Source organism: Diplotaxodon limnothrissa, linkage group LG1 (assembly GCF_057381915.1).
Source record: "Diplotaxodon limnothrissa isolate DT_005_m linkage group LG1, D_limnothrissa_male_GT1.1, whole genome shotgun sequence".
In the NCBI taxonomy this organism is placed as follows: domain Eukaryota; kingdom Metazoa; phylum Chordata; class Actinopteri; order Cichliformes; family Cichlidae; genus Diplotaxodon; species Diplotaxodon limnothrissa.
In genome coordinates, this window is record NC_140596.1 from 38,675,227 (window position 1) to 38,688,946 (window position 13,720).

Consider the following 13,720-nt stretch of genomic DNA (forward strand, 5'->3'; position numbering starts at 1 on the left):
GTCATGAGGCAATGCTCCGTGGGCCCTGTCCTGCTGTTTCTAAAACACCCAGCTAGCGTTCCACATACTAAACTAAGCGGAGAGGAAGTTCGAGGCCCTGAACCTGTATGCTACCTGATTTAAACGAGGCCTCCACCCTCCTTGCTCCTTCTGAGTGAAACAGGCCCTTGTTTTTTTCTTTTTCTTGACGTTCTAAGGATTTGCCTAAACCTGTTTCATGCATGTCCACTGGAGGCAGGTTTGACTTTGATGACGGGGGGTCGTACTGCGGGGGGTGGGAGCAGGGTAAGGCCCATGGCCGAGGTGTCTGCACAGGACCCCAGGGTCAGGGTGAGTACGCTGGGGCCTGGAGTCACGGCTTCGAGGTCCTGGGCGTGTACACGTGGCCAAGTGGGAACAGCTATAAGGGCACCTGGGCACAGGGCAAGCGGCATGGCATCGGAGTGGAGACCAAGGGTCGCTGGGAATACAGAGGAGAGTGGACGCAGGGGTTCAAAGGTCGATATGGGCAGCTGGAGAGCACGGCCAGCGGGGCCCGGTACGAGGGGACATGGAGCAATGGGTTGCAGGATGGATATGGCACTGAAACCTATTCTGACGGAGGTAAGGAAGCTAAGAGCAGCTTATATCTACACAGATTTTCAGACCAGGTTAAAGAGCAGCTTGGTCCACTTTAGCTTCTCTGAATAAAACATTCCAGCTTGTTCCACAAACTAATTTTCAAGCTGCAAGTGGAGCAGCTTGCTTACGTTTTCATCTGCTTAGCTCCACTTTATCACATCTCCAATGTAGGTCACATAAATAACGTGTGGCTCACATCTATGAACACAGACAGGTTACTAAAGACTCCTACTGGGCACCACAGCAGAGGCCTAGGTGTTAAAAGGCTATATTTAGGATAATGTGCAATTGTAAAGTATTGATAGTGTACAGTGTGAGCGCAAAGCAGTGCAACGGTACAGCTGTACTCACAAGTTTACTTCCACTCATCATGGGCTCAAATTTCATGGTAAGTTGTGGCTTTTAATGATTTCTTCAAACTCTCCTTTTTCCTCGATTAAACACATTTTTAATGACTTAAAAAAACAAGATTAGGGTTCACAAGTTTAGTTATTTTGGAATTTCTCCAATCCACACAAAGTTACAAATACACTTCCACTAATATTTAGTTTAATGTCCCTTAGCAAATTGTACTTTGCAAAATCGGTAGCATTCATTTAAATTAGTTGTTTTTCTGGCACAGACCTGGCTTTCAAACACTGTCCTCGCTGAGATTGATCCTGTAGGAAGGCCATTCATGAAGCTTCCAAAACCAGTTTTCATGTTTGTTTGTGATCAGTGTCTTGTTGGAACTCCCAATTGTTTTGACTGCCAAGTTGCTGATTTGAGATGAAGTTGCTTGGTAATTCTCCTTTTCTGTTATTGTTCTATCCGCCCCGGAGCATGATGTTACCACCACCATGCTTGACAGTTGGTACAATTTTCTTAGGTTTGAAAGCCTCGCCTTTACTCCTCCAAACATGGCTCCTGTCAATGTGACCAAATGAAAGTGGCTTCAGTGTGAACAGGAACTCTGGTGTTTCAGTTCATGGTAGGCTTGAGCCTTGGTGGTTCCTGGGTTAGCCTTTCAGAATCCCAAAGCCCCAACCTGAACTCTATTGAAAATTTTCGGACTATGTTTGAAAACTGGGTCCTTGCCAGGAAACCAACCACTTGAAACGAACCCTATTAATTCGGCCAAGAAGAGCAGTCAAATATCCAGTCAGAATTGCGCCAGGAGCTTGTTGATGGTTATCAAAAGCATCTGACTGAGGTGCAACTTGCTGAGGGACATTCAAACAATTATTAGTGGGGGTATATGTATTTATTTGAACCTATGTAGATTAGAGCAAACCCAAAAGAAATTCAAATTTGTGCACCCATTTTTTAAAATTTTTGATCATTAAAGACGTGCATTCATTCCAAGTGGGGAAAGCATGGTTCAAACAAATCATTGAAAAAGTTACCATGACATTTACGCCCATGATGACACAAAGTTCTGACCACAACTGTATGACACAGAGAAATCACTACAGAGGGAAATGAAACAATTACAAAGAGACGCTAAAGAGCTGCAAAAAGAAATATACAAAGTAAATTGACCACAGCGAGACACTAAATGATCAAAACAAAACAAAAAATCCACTGGGAAATGAAAATCGGTAAAACAGTGACTCCTACCGACAAAGACACACGAAACCCCCAAAAATCCACAGAGACACAACTTGAAAACAAGGAGACACAAATTGACTTCAAAATGATACAAGGCAGCTACAAAAAGATATAAATTGACTACATAGTGGTGAAAATTGACCTCAAAGAAAAATTTAATCAGTATAAGGAGAAACAAGCTGACTACAAAACCCCCCCACACAAAAACAGAGAATATGAAGAGACAACCAAGAGCCATAAAGTGAGCACTTTTAAAAATGTTTCATCAAGAGATTTTAAAAAATTACTGTGAAAGACCTAAAATGTCAAAATAATGTACAAAAATGTGCAAAAGGACTAAAGAGGACAGAGGACACCAGAAGATATTGTGCTGACTGTCTGCCGGGCTCGCGCTGTGGAGGCTCTCCTGAGCAGCCTTTCTCTGAGATTTTAAGAGAACACAAACAGGCTTTAAAAACAGGACACCTCTAATATTAGAAATTAAGCCATTTTGAGTCGTGACTCCTGTTTAGACACACAGACTTATCAAAACACACCTTCACCCCTCTCCCCAGTGCCATGAAAGTCTCCATGGAAACATTGATACAGCAGGTCAACGTGTCACAAGAGACCAGCTCGCACGGCTCTCCTGCTCTGATTGGCTCGCTGCCGCTGTCATTTCCCTTTATTTCTGACTTTGGGGGGTTGTAATGTAGGCCGTTTGATCACCGATGGTAGCCCGCCTCCGAGCACCCAGATGATGGAGCGAGAGGTCAGTGAGCGATGCAGGTGGAATAAAAGCACTGCGTGTGCGCGTGCGGGCTGAAGGTGGAGATTGTTTACCGGGAGGCGGTGGATCGTTTTTTTTACCGACTCCCTGCACGAGTGTGAAGGCTGCACGGGTTCATACGCCCTATTTTAACTGAAAAAGACTGCGTCATGCGACAGCTCTGCTCCTCTCTTCCGCTCACGTGGGAGACCACCGACAGATGAATATAGCACGCGCGAGCTGACACATTTTCCACAACCCAATAAATGTGCAGGTTTTCTCCATCAAAGACCCCCGCCCCCCAAATAAGACACACACATGAGAGAGGTTTACTGACAGAGCTGCCAACAGAGCAAGTGCTCATTAAAAACCATAACAGCCGCATTTGGCGTCCATAGCAGGCCACGAGCAGCCTCGTGCAAAAGCCGTCCTGTCCTGTTTCAGCACCGCGGACAGCTCCGATACTGAAATCCTTAAAAACCTCACGAAGAGCTCAGAGCTGAGCGGAAACAGCGTCAGAGCAGCGGGACACATGTACTCTGGAACAAAATAAAGATTTAAGACTGCGTGTGGCATTTGGGTGTTTGAAGACATGAGAATTGTCGTGGTCATAACCGAACTCCTCTCTGGGTGTGTTTACTTGAGTAAACTTGTTGTGTATGCACAGCGTTTTGCTCGCTTCATAATCAAAGAAAATGTTTTTTTAATTAATTTATTTTTTCAACATTTGTCACACTAACACATGAAAATAATCTGACACCAACAAGCACAACAATCGTACTATAAACTATTCAATAACATAGACATATTGGGTTTGTTTTTTTCAGTAACAATGCACAGCAACTTAACTGATTATGAAGCATTAATACTGTAACTACTAGCTTTTTTCATCTATATATCTATCCATAGCAAGTCTATCACACTGGACACTGGGCTGCTCTGCTAACATCAAAGGAAAAGAAATGATGTGATGCTCATGGTAGTTGGGTTACTCATGTGTCTCTCCACACATTTAAGGCTAGATTCACAGCGTGTGGTATCCCTCAGCGTCCCCACTGATCTGGAGCCCAAAGCAGTTGTTTGCTTTGCCTAGTGGCAAGCAGCACCTTTTGTATTTTAAAAGCAAATAGGTTAAAAAATGCTGCCCTCTAATCTATTGAGCAGAACTGAGTTCAGCCTATTGGTGGAGCTCTCCTCAGCAGTCCCAGTTTCTTATGTGGTCCCTTAGGAAAATTAATGGTCCTCCCTTGTCTTTGCCAATAGTGGAAATCAATGTTTTGTTTATGTATTGATTTTTGTTTCTTTCATTTTCATTTCACCTAGTTTGAATGAACAAACCCAATATTGGGGGGTTGATATTATTCTAAGAGCAGCTTCTAAGTGCATGTTAGTACCCATATTGGGTGCTAACTCACTCATTGTCACTGGGACATCTATGGCACTGACACAGGCCTATTCTGGAAATGAGCAACAGCTTTCTAGACATGGAAACAGCCAGCTAAAAGCACAGATAGAAAGACCCAGAGACTATTGGTAAATGGCCTGTATTTGTATAGCGCTTTTCTAGTCCCTAAGGACCCCAAAGCGCTTTACACAACCAGTCATCCACCCATTCACACACACATCTACACACTGGTGATGGCAAGCTACACTGTAGCCACAGCCACCCTGGGGCGCACTGACAGAGGCGAGGCTGCCGGACACTGGCGCCACCACCAGTAGGCAACATCTGACCACCACCAGTAGGCAACGGGTGAAGTGTCTTGCCCAAGGACACAACGACCGAGACTGTCCAAGCCGGGGCTCAAACCAGCAACCTTCCGATTACAACTCTTGAGCCACGATCGACTCAAGATTGGCCGTATAGAAATGAAATGGACAAAGTCATGTGACCAGACATCACAGACTGATTAGCGACGTCTCATTATGAAGCCCTGAGCTGACCGTTTTCACCACTGCTGTCTTGGTGTTGTGAAGCCAGATGTGATGAGTAAGGAGTAGATGTGACTGCGAAGCAACTTGTGATTGGCAGGTCAGCAGCTAATGAGCATACTCTGGATACCTACCCTCCTTTCTAACTCTAATAATGACCAGAATTTATGAAATGAACTTCATGTGTGCCACGTGGCATGTTTACGTCAGACATTAAATAGAGTTTCTAAACCAAGAGTTAATGAGCCGTTGGTGCAGATAGTGTTTTTGAAGAGAGGACCCAAAAGCAGACACTTGAAGACAGAACTTGATCTTAACAAAAGGCAGGTTGTTTATTAAAGATAGAAGATCAGACAAGGATAGAAAATAAAAGACAAAAGGCAATGAAGGCATATGCTAGACTGGGAAAACCTACTAAGGACAAGACACGTGGAGGAAAGTGAACTGAAGTTCCGGCAAAGGACAAAGGGGAAGTGATGCAATAAATACACAGACCGGTGATTATGAAAGTGGAGAGAGCCGCGAAACTCAAGTGGAACAAATTCAACACAGAGACAAGGGAAGCAAAACTAAACACAAGCACATGACACAAGGACTATCAAAATAAGACAGGAAACACACTGACACTGACAAGCACTCAAGGATTGGTCAGGCTGAATTAATCAGCCACTCTAAAAACTGAATCTCGACTCTTTTTTTCAGTTTTGGACTACTGTGTGTAGAAAACAGGTGACCCATCTTTAATTTTTCTTTCACACACAGAATTTTCAATCCTTAAAATTCACTACTTGCAGTCTTGGTTGTGGCTGGCTTGCTAGGTTGATGACTTTAGCTGTGATCAGAAGCAGCTGGAGCAGTACCTACTAAACCCAATCTGCAACAGAGAACAGACAGCTATTAAAAGGCTGACTGCAACATAAACCTCTCCAGCTTTATAATCAGGAATGAGTCCTACTGTAAGTGAAACTAACACGCTGGTAAGTTTCCTTCCCAGAAACATGAAACTTTAGATTTACTTCACCCTTTGCTCTGATCACCTCAGGGATTTGAGGAGAGGATGCTGACCTCTCCTTAGAGCAGACCTGCTTTGGTTGGAGGCTGCTCTCAGGAGTTTGCCCTCTTCCAGGAGGTCTGGACATCAACTGGAGCTGATTTTTTGTTCTTGGTGTAGACAGAGAGGAGCATAGTGAGAGAGGAGGCTTGACATATATAAACCTTTATGGCTGATTTCAGAGCAACAGCAACCCCCTCGTTGTATCATAATATGCTGGCTTGTCTTCTGCTCACCTCCTCCACCTAAATTGCCAAATCCTCAACAGCTCAGGCATAAAGATTCCTCCACTACAGCTTTTCCTGTTTTTACAGAGTACATATGTGTATTTTCTGCAGACTGGGAGAAGCCAAAAAACAAGTGTTATTTATGGTTTATTTCAAGTGTTTCTATTATTTTAATGCCATTTCACTTTGCTTCAAGTTAGCACTGCTGTGTTTTAAAGATTTTATTCTTGGCAGCGTGTAGTTTTCACACAAAGATGCACAAACACATCACATATTAGATCGGATGCTGAGCAGCCTCCTCACATTATGGAATATTTTCTACACTTCCATCCACATGAGGAAGGGATGGCATTTTTAGACTGACATACAGATGCAAATTAGTATGCAAAGCTCTGGTGTGCTCACAGTGAGTCCAGACACATCTTTGTCAAGCTTTAATTTTATGGCAGATTTATTTGTACCTTGTTGAAAACGTTCATAAACAGTCAACACAGAAACTAAATATATGTGGCATTTCTCAGAAGTGTCAGTGTTGTCATACACGTCACCAGGACTTTTCCTGTTTCAGAATGAAAGATGTTAGTTGCCATTTCTGACAGACAGCTGTGCATTTTCCTGTTGCATTTCTGACTACTTGCTGACAAAAATTAGCAAAATGCTTGGGTAAAAACCCCAATCAATTAAACTGCGACTGCATTCTTTCTAATACCCAGTGGAGGGAAACTACCTTTCCCTTTGACCTTTAACATGACTTTATAGTTTCATCCACTGGTTTCAGGTCATGCTAAACACTGAGCTGTGAGACAGAGCTGGGTGTTATACCGTGTCCTCACTTTTAGCCTCAAGTGCTAACACATGTGAATCGGCCTTAAACACAGAACAACGTTACCTATGAGGCTGATGCACGAGGCGACTGGCTGATTACATTTGAAGGGAATTTGCTTAAATTAACTTAACTCCTAACCCTGTGCTATGTGAGTATGTGAAGTTTGGGGTTTGACATCTTCTGAAAACTTGGCAGTTTGACAATTTAGAAGTGGACGGGAGCCCTCTGACCAGTTCTCAGTAATCCATCCTGTTGTGCCTAAAATTAGCCCTGCACACCAACTTTGCTACTCAGTGAGCACTTTGAGTTTGCAAAGACCTTCCACTGAGTAATGCAAAGACCATTTTGGCAATTACTGTATAACAGTTAGCATACATTAGTGTATTCCTCATGCATGCTACTCTCCTGTTTGGTCCATTGAGAATTCAATTAATGATCTAACTAATGAATGAATTTACACATAGATATTTGGACACTCAAATAAAATGCAGTTCTTATGTCTGACTCGTGCTGTGTCTGTCTGTCTTTCAGGAACCTACCAAGGCCAGTGGCTGGGAGGGATGCGCCACGGCTATGGTGTGCGACAGAGTGTGCCGTACGGCATGGCAGCTGTCATCCTCTTCCCTCTGCGAACATCTATAAACTCTCTCCGCTCTGAGCACAGCCATGGCCCTCCTGCTGTGCTGGAGGATGGCACTGCCACCACGCCTACAGATGGGGTGGTGGCCGGACTGGCTGGGAGCCCAGTGGGCCGGGGTGGGTTTGCTCTTGTGGCACCGAGTGAGGCCGAACGGCAGAGGAAGAGAAAAGGCCGCTTTCGGCAGTCTATCCTAAGTGGCCTGAAGCTTCGGCGCTCTGAGTCCAAAAGTTCTCTAGCCAGTCAGCTCAGCAAGCAGAGCTCCTTCTGCAGCGAGGCCGGCATGAGCACCGTCAGCTCTGCTGCATCTGACATCCACTCCAACACCAGTGAGAGTGAACAGGGCGCTCCTGTGGATGCCACTGTCACTGAGATGTATGCTGGAGAGTGGAGGAGTGACCAGAGAGCTGGCTGGGGCGTGAGCAGGCGCTCAGATGGCCTGCATTATGCAGGCGAATGGGCGGGCAACAAGAGGCACGGATATGGCTGCACCACCTTCCCCGATGGCACCAAGGAGGAGGGAAAATACAAGCAGAATGTGCTGGTGAGCGGAAAACGCAAGAACCTGATCCCCCTGAGGGCCAGTAAAATCCGAGAGAAGGTGGACCGAGCTGTGGAAGCTGCGGAGAAGGCCGCGGACATCGCCAAGCAGAAAGCAGAGATTGCTGTGTCGAGGTTAGATCTTCCAGTATTCTGGTCACCGCTTCGTAGGAATAATTTGAACGTATCTCGTTAGATAGAGCTGGTGACACACCTCTGCGCACCCAGCAAGATTAAACAACATTAAATCCTCTGAAGTCTAAGACATCACTGGTGACGACCCTCGGTCCAAAGCCTAATCGTCGCCCTTTGTTTGACAAAACTAGCTTTTTTGGAGAAATCATTTTTGATGAGTGTCAGTGTGTTGTACAATAATCATTGTCTTTGTCCCCTGATTACCGGGGGATGATTTCTTTTAAATGAGCTAGCGTTAGACCTCACAAATTTGGGATTCAAATCTGGTCAAATACCTTCCCCAGAGACGTGAATAAAAGAACAAGTGGTATATTACAAACTATGGTGTGCTTTGCATTACTAACCAATTATCTGTTCCTGTGTGGTGGGGTAGTGCTTTATATTGTCTATATTGTTTCATAGGGAGCCACAGCACATATTTAGCCCTTCAAAGGCTAATCAAACTACGTTTTTTTAACTGCAAACTTTTTGAGAGACAGTCATGCATTCTTTTCGATAAAACATATTTTTTGCAGTCTCGTATGAAAGTTTCACTTAGATATTACAAATACCTGGATATTGTTTAGGAGAACATTTTTATTACTTCATAGATACAAAGTAATTTATCTTAAAATACACACACGTTTTGACTTTGCTGTTTCTGCCTGTTCTGTTCAGGATGAGCCACGCTCGTGGGAAGGCAGAGGCTGCAGAAGGTGTGGCGCAGAAAGCCACGGAGGAGTGTCGACTGGCTCGGATAGCTGCCAAAGAGCTTTCACCCTCCTTTCACATCTATGGCAATGGTTAGTAGGTGCACAAGTGTCAGTACATTAAATGTAACAAATGTAGCAAAGCACTATGTGCGAATCAGTCTGTTTACCATTTACCAAAACTAACCAACAGGGTCTGCAGCAAGTAACAGGTAGCTAGATGATGTTAGCTTAAGCTAATTTCACACTTTACATGTTCTTGTTATGATCCTGCTTTCACAAATGAGTTATATGATATGTAGCATGCATAAATAAGAGCTAAATGCTAACTAGCTTAGCTTAGATGAGTGGCCTCCCCCATCTGATGGACGACTGGTTTCTGAGGCCCTGTTGTGAAGCCGCAAAATGAGTGTTTCTCAATATGACCGGTATGACCTCAGATGTGTGCCTGTGCTCACGGAGGTCAAGACAGAAAGACATTTTTCCACAGACCTCTATAGAACTGGAAACCATAAAAAACGCAATTTTAGCATTGCAAAAGGAAAGAAGAAAAAAAGCAGTTTTTTGTAGTAAATGCTGTAAATGAATTTGTCATTTGGCAAATTATGCAGTCAATTAATGGTAGAAATTGACTGCTTAGATATTATGTATATGGTATATTTTATCTCAATTTTAAAGCCATAAACAAACTATTTGTTTATGGAGGCAAAATAATTAACCTATAAAGATAAAACAAAGGTATAACAACCTTTCTATTTGTTTTTTGCCTTCAGGCTTTTCTCTTAGCTTCACTGATTCTATAGTACTCTGTATTTTTTAGATTTGCCACAGAAATTTGTTTGAGATAATTATGAGTCATAGCTAAAGGATTCAAATGCACTAATTTTCTTAAAATCTACATGCAAAAGTACGCCTACTGGAACCTTTACAGATTAATAAAGTAAGTGTGAATTTGCTTTTAAGCGTAGGCCCAGTGTTACACACATTTTAATCTCATAATAAACTACAAAGGATTAGCCTGTAAGAATTCAAATTAAATCAAGTATATTCACTTTCATAATCCTCTCTAAGCTGGCAGCACGAGGCTCCGTTTGTTTGCAGCTCTTCTCCTCCTTTTGTGTGCCGATGACACTCAAACATACTCGCGCTGTAGGCTTTGCTCTGGGTGCCAAATCACCTCACTGGTGCTGTTCTCCTGTTTTCATAGGGCTCGAATGTCAGCGGCCCAAACACCAGGGCACCAAGGACAAAGACCATGAGGTCATCTCCACAGGAACAGACAGTCCGGAGCTGTGCACTCCTGACACCACGCCACCTGTGATAACACCTGATCTCAGCCCCGTGCTGAGCGTACCCACCTCACCTCCCCACAGTCCACTCAAACACACCCATCGCCCCAGGAATGCTTGCTTCATGCGCCAGAGCGCCGTGGACGATCAGGGCGGGGCTGAGATCCAGGTGCTGGTAGAAGGGCGGGGGGTGGATCTGCCGAGGGGCGGGGCTAACAATTGGAGCGACGACATGTATCCGGATCGAGCGTGTAGCAGTCGCTCCACTACGCCCTCCCTTCTGGAAGAGCAGGAGGGACAACTAAATGGCCACGAACAAGCCCCTTTGTCCAACCACAAGCCACGGGAGAAATCCATTTCCAATCACAAGCCCCGGGACCACGCTTCCTCCTACAGAGCCTGGGAGCATTCCTTGTCCAACCAAAAGCTCTCCAAGCACGCCTCTTCCAATCACAAGTCAAGAGACTACTCATCGTCCAATCACAAAACATGGGATCATTCGTCCACCAATCACAAAACCTGCGAGCATGTCTCTTCCAACTACAAGCCACAGGTGCACATTTTATCCAATCACAAGGCCTTGGATCACAACATGTCCAATCACAAGACTTCTGAGCATGCTTCTTCCAATCACAAGCCCCAAGAATATATCTTGTCCAATCACAATGCCAAGGACCACGTCTCTTCTTCTTGTTACAATCCTCGAGAGCATGTCTACTCCAACCACCATCCAAAGCAGCACAACCACTCCAACCACAAGCTTAACGAGCACGCTGTAATCGACCAAAGGCTAGACGGCCACACCGGGGGCTGGACTGCTGAAAGCACCCTTAGGTGGAGCCCCGCCCACTCGCGCCTCACAGAGCAGGACGAGGAGAAGATGAATGACTATACAGTCGACATGAGGCTGCACTGTCCGGACTCGCAGACTTCTCGGGGGCTGGGACAAGAGTCCCCGGCCCCCAAGAACAACAGGCTGCGATCCAGAAGCCTTCGACCGGTCAGAGAAGGATCCATGGACTCTGTACAGATGCTGGACAACCTGAATGTGGGGGCAGAGCTGGAGGAGTGGCCACTGCACAGGGACCTCACCCTCTCCCCACCTCTAAAGTCTCAGCCCATCACTCTGGAGCAGGAAGGAGAGCAATTCACCCTCAAATCAAACTCAGTGAGTCTGCAGTGCTCTGTCAGGCTAACAGTTCATTTTTTAACACATAATAACATAATGTTTGCTGTTACCACAACACACTGATAAAAAAAAAAAGAAAAAGAGCTGTGTGATAAGACCTACATATTTCAGTTAAATGCAACAAAACTAGTGTAGAGTTAATATTTAAAGGAAGAGCTATGTGTTTACCAAAACTTCACGTTTTAGTCACAGTGCCTCAATGATAAAAATCAAATGATTTTTCAGATTAAAAGACTTTTAGTTCACAAAATGCCAAGATGTATTAGACAGGAAATTTTAAAACAACTCAAGAAAAATCATTTTTCTCAGTGTTAGACGACAGTGGGATATGAAAGTCACTGCTGAATCATCAGCACAGCAGATAAACGTCTGTCTTGAAATTATTAAGAGCATAAAAAGAAGACGATTGGACTTCCTGAAGTTTTTTGGAGACGTTTCACTTCCTTTCTAGCTTTTCAAGCTCTTAAGACTCGGGGTGACCGAGAACCTGCACAGACGCCTGTGTTGGAAAATATCTATCACTGTGATAAGAATCAAAGGTACGAAACAATCACAATTAACTCCACAATGTTACATTTTCAATTTTTACACTGAACAAAGGAACTTTCAATGGACAGATTACTGATCCAAGAGCTTCCCTAAAACTGCTAACATGTGGTGTTACTGCATGCAGAGATTCAAAAATGCAACAATCGAAAAAAACAGCATCTCAACAAAAAGGTATAAACTAACCAAAAGATTCCTAAAACAATTACGGAAAGACTCAAAACGAGCACAAAGTGAAACTGAATGCTCACAGATTCACAAAACAACAAAAGGAAATGAAAAAAAAAATAACTCAAAAGGATCTCAAGACTGAAAAATGTCTGAAAACAACTACAAAGATTCTGTATGAAGGCAAAATATGAATACTCTCAAAACCAAAACAAAAAGGGGTAAACCACCTTCAGCTGACTCAGGTCTGTAGCTGTGAGATTAGCTAAGAAACTCCTGGGTCTAGCCTAAAATTTTCCCACTACACAATTCAAAAGTCCATCACCACAAAGGGTCTAAAATGGAACCGAAATCCAGAAGTGCTCTGGTTTTAGAAGTATTTCCTCATTTCTGTTCCCATATAAATGCATTCTTTACACAGTGTCTTCAGTACAAGACTTTCCTGCATCAGTCATGGTGGACGATTGTAAGAATGACACCAAGGAGCCAGAGTCTGTAATGTGTCCACTAGATGACACACTCGTTGTTATTGCCTTCTTATTCCATAGGTAGACATGGACACGTGTGGGGTGGGCATTATCATGAGGAAGTTGTGTTTACAAAAATCATGAATTTTACATGTAGTTTGCACCAGTGCGGTCTAAGCGTGCCCTGTGATGGGCCAAAGTTGTCTGGTGATCAGTACATAGTTAACTTTGTTAACAAGCCTTAAAATAATCAGCATAACATCAAGTTACCAAGTATTCTTTTTGAGTTTCACAAAAACACTTCGGTATTAGGGTATTACTTTTGTAATTCTTCAAATTTCAGGTTTTTTTGGGCGGGGTTTTCTTCTTCCTCTTACAGAGTGCATGCTTACATAAGATAGTTTAGGATGTTAACTTTCAACAGATGTTAGGAAAACCATAAACACAACTAGTTGAAGAATAAGTAACTAAACCTCCTTGTGTTTTGAGTGTATGTAGGAAAAAAAAAGTTAAGTCACTGCGGACTCCTCTGTGGGCTGGCAACAACATGGACCTTCATTTTCACTCCCGAGGCATAATATACTGACGATTGGTCACCTAGTGTAAAATGTTACGCTTTGGGAGTGAGAACGTGCTGTCACTTTATGTCACTCGGACCCAAGCAGACTCACGGACGCAGAAAATATAATCGAGACTCACATCTGTTACGTTATTTTGCCCAGTTACTGTGCTCTTTAAGGCACCTGAGCAGAAAGTGCAGCCCAACTCTAACCTCTAACCTGTTTGTTGATAGCCTGGTGGGTTACTCAGATGTCCATTGTTAAATCTTGACCAGAGTCTGAGTGTCTGTGTTTGTGTTTCCACTGAGATCGTTGGTGCTGTAACTGGACTAATTGCTTTTTTCTCTCTTCTCTTGTCTCCTAGGGCTCCAGCTCTATTCTGGTGGTTATGGTCATTTTACTCAATATTGGAGTAGCCATTCTTTTCATTCACTTCTTTATTTAA

General features: G+C 43.7%; 1 protein-coding gene across 1 annotated transcript; it reads left to right on the forward strand.

Annotated features, from left to right (window-relative positions):
- Window positions 1-221: 221 nt before the first annotated feature.
- jph3a (junctophilin 3a) lies at window positions 222-13,720 on the forward strand. Its single transcript, XM_085358307.1, has 5 exons — window positions 222-603; window positions 7,527-8,307; window positions 9,025-9,149; window positions 10,264-11,513; window positions 13,640-13,720. Exons 1-5 carry the CDS (start codon window positions 222-224, stop codon window positions 13,718-13,720), a joined length of 2,619 nt encoding a protein of 872 aa, XP_085214433.1.

Excerpts from the sequence above, each read along its gene's own strand:
- jph3a (XM_085358307.1), top strand. The coding sequence starts at position 222 with ATGTCCACTGGAGGCAGGTTTGACTTTGATGACGGGGGGTCGTACTGC. Across the intron at positions 604-7,526 it reads TGAAACCTATTCTGACGGAG|GAACCTACCAAGGCCAGTGG; the intron begins GTAAGGAAGCTA and ends TCTGTCTTTCAG. Across the intron at positions 11,514-13,639 it reads TCACCCTCAAATCAAACTCA|GGCTCCAGCTCTATTCTGGT; the intron begins GTGAGTCTGCAG and ends CTTGTCTCCTAG.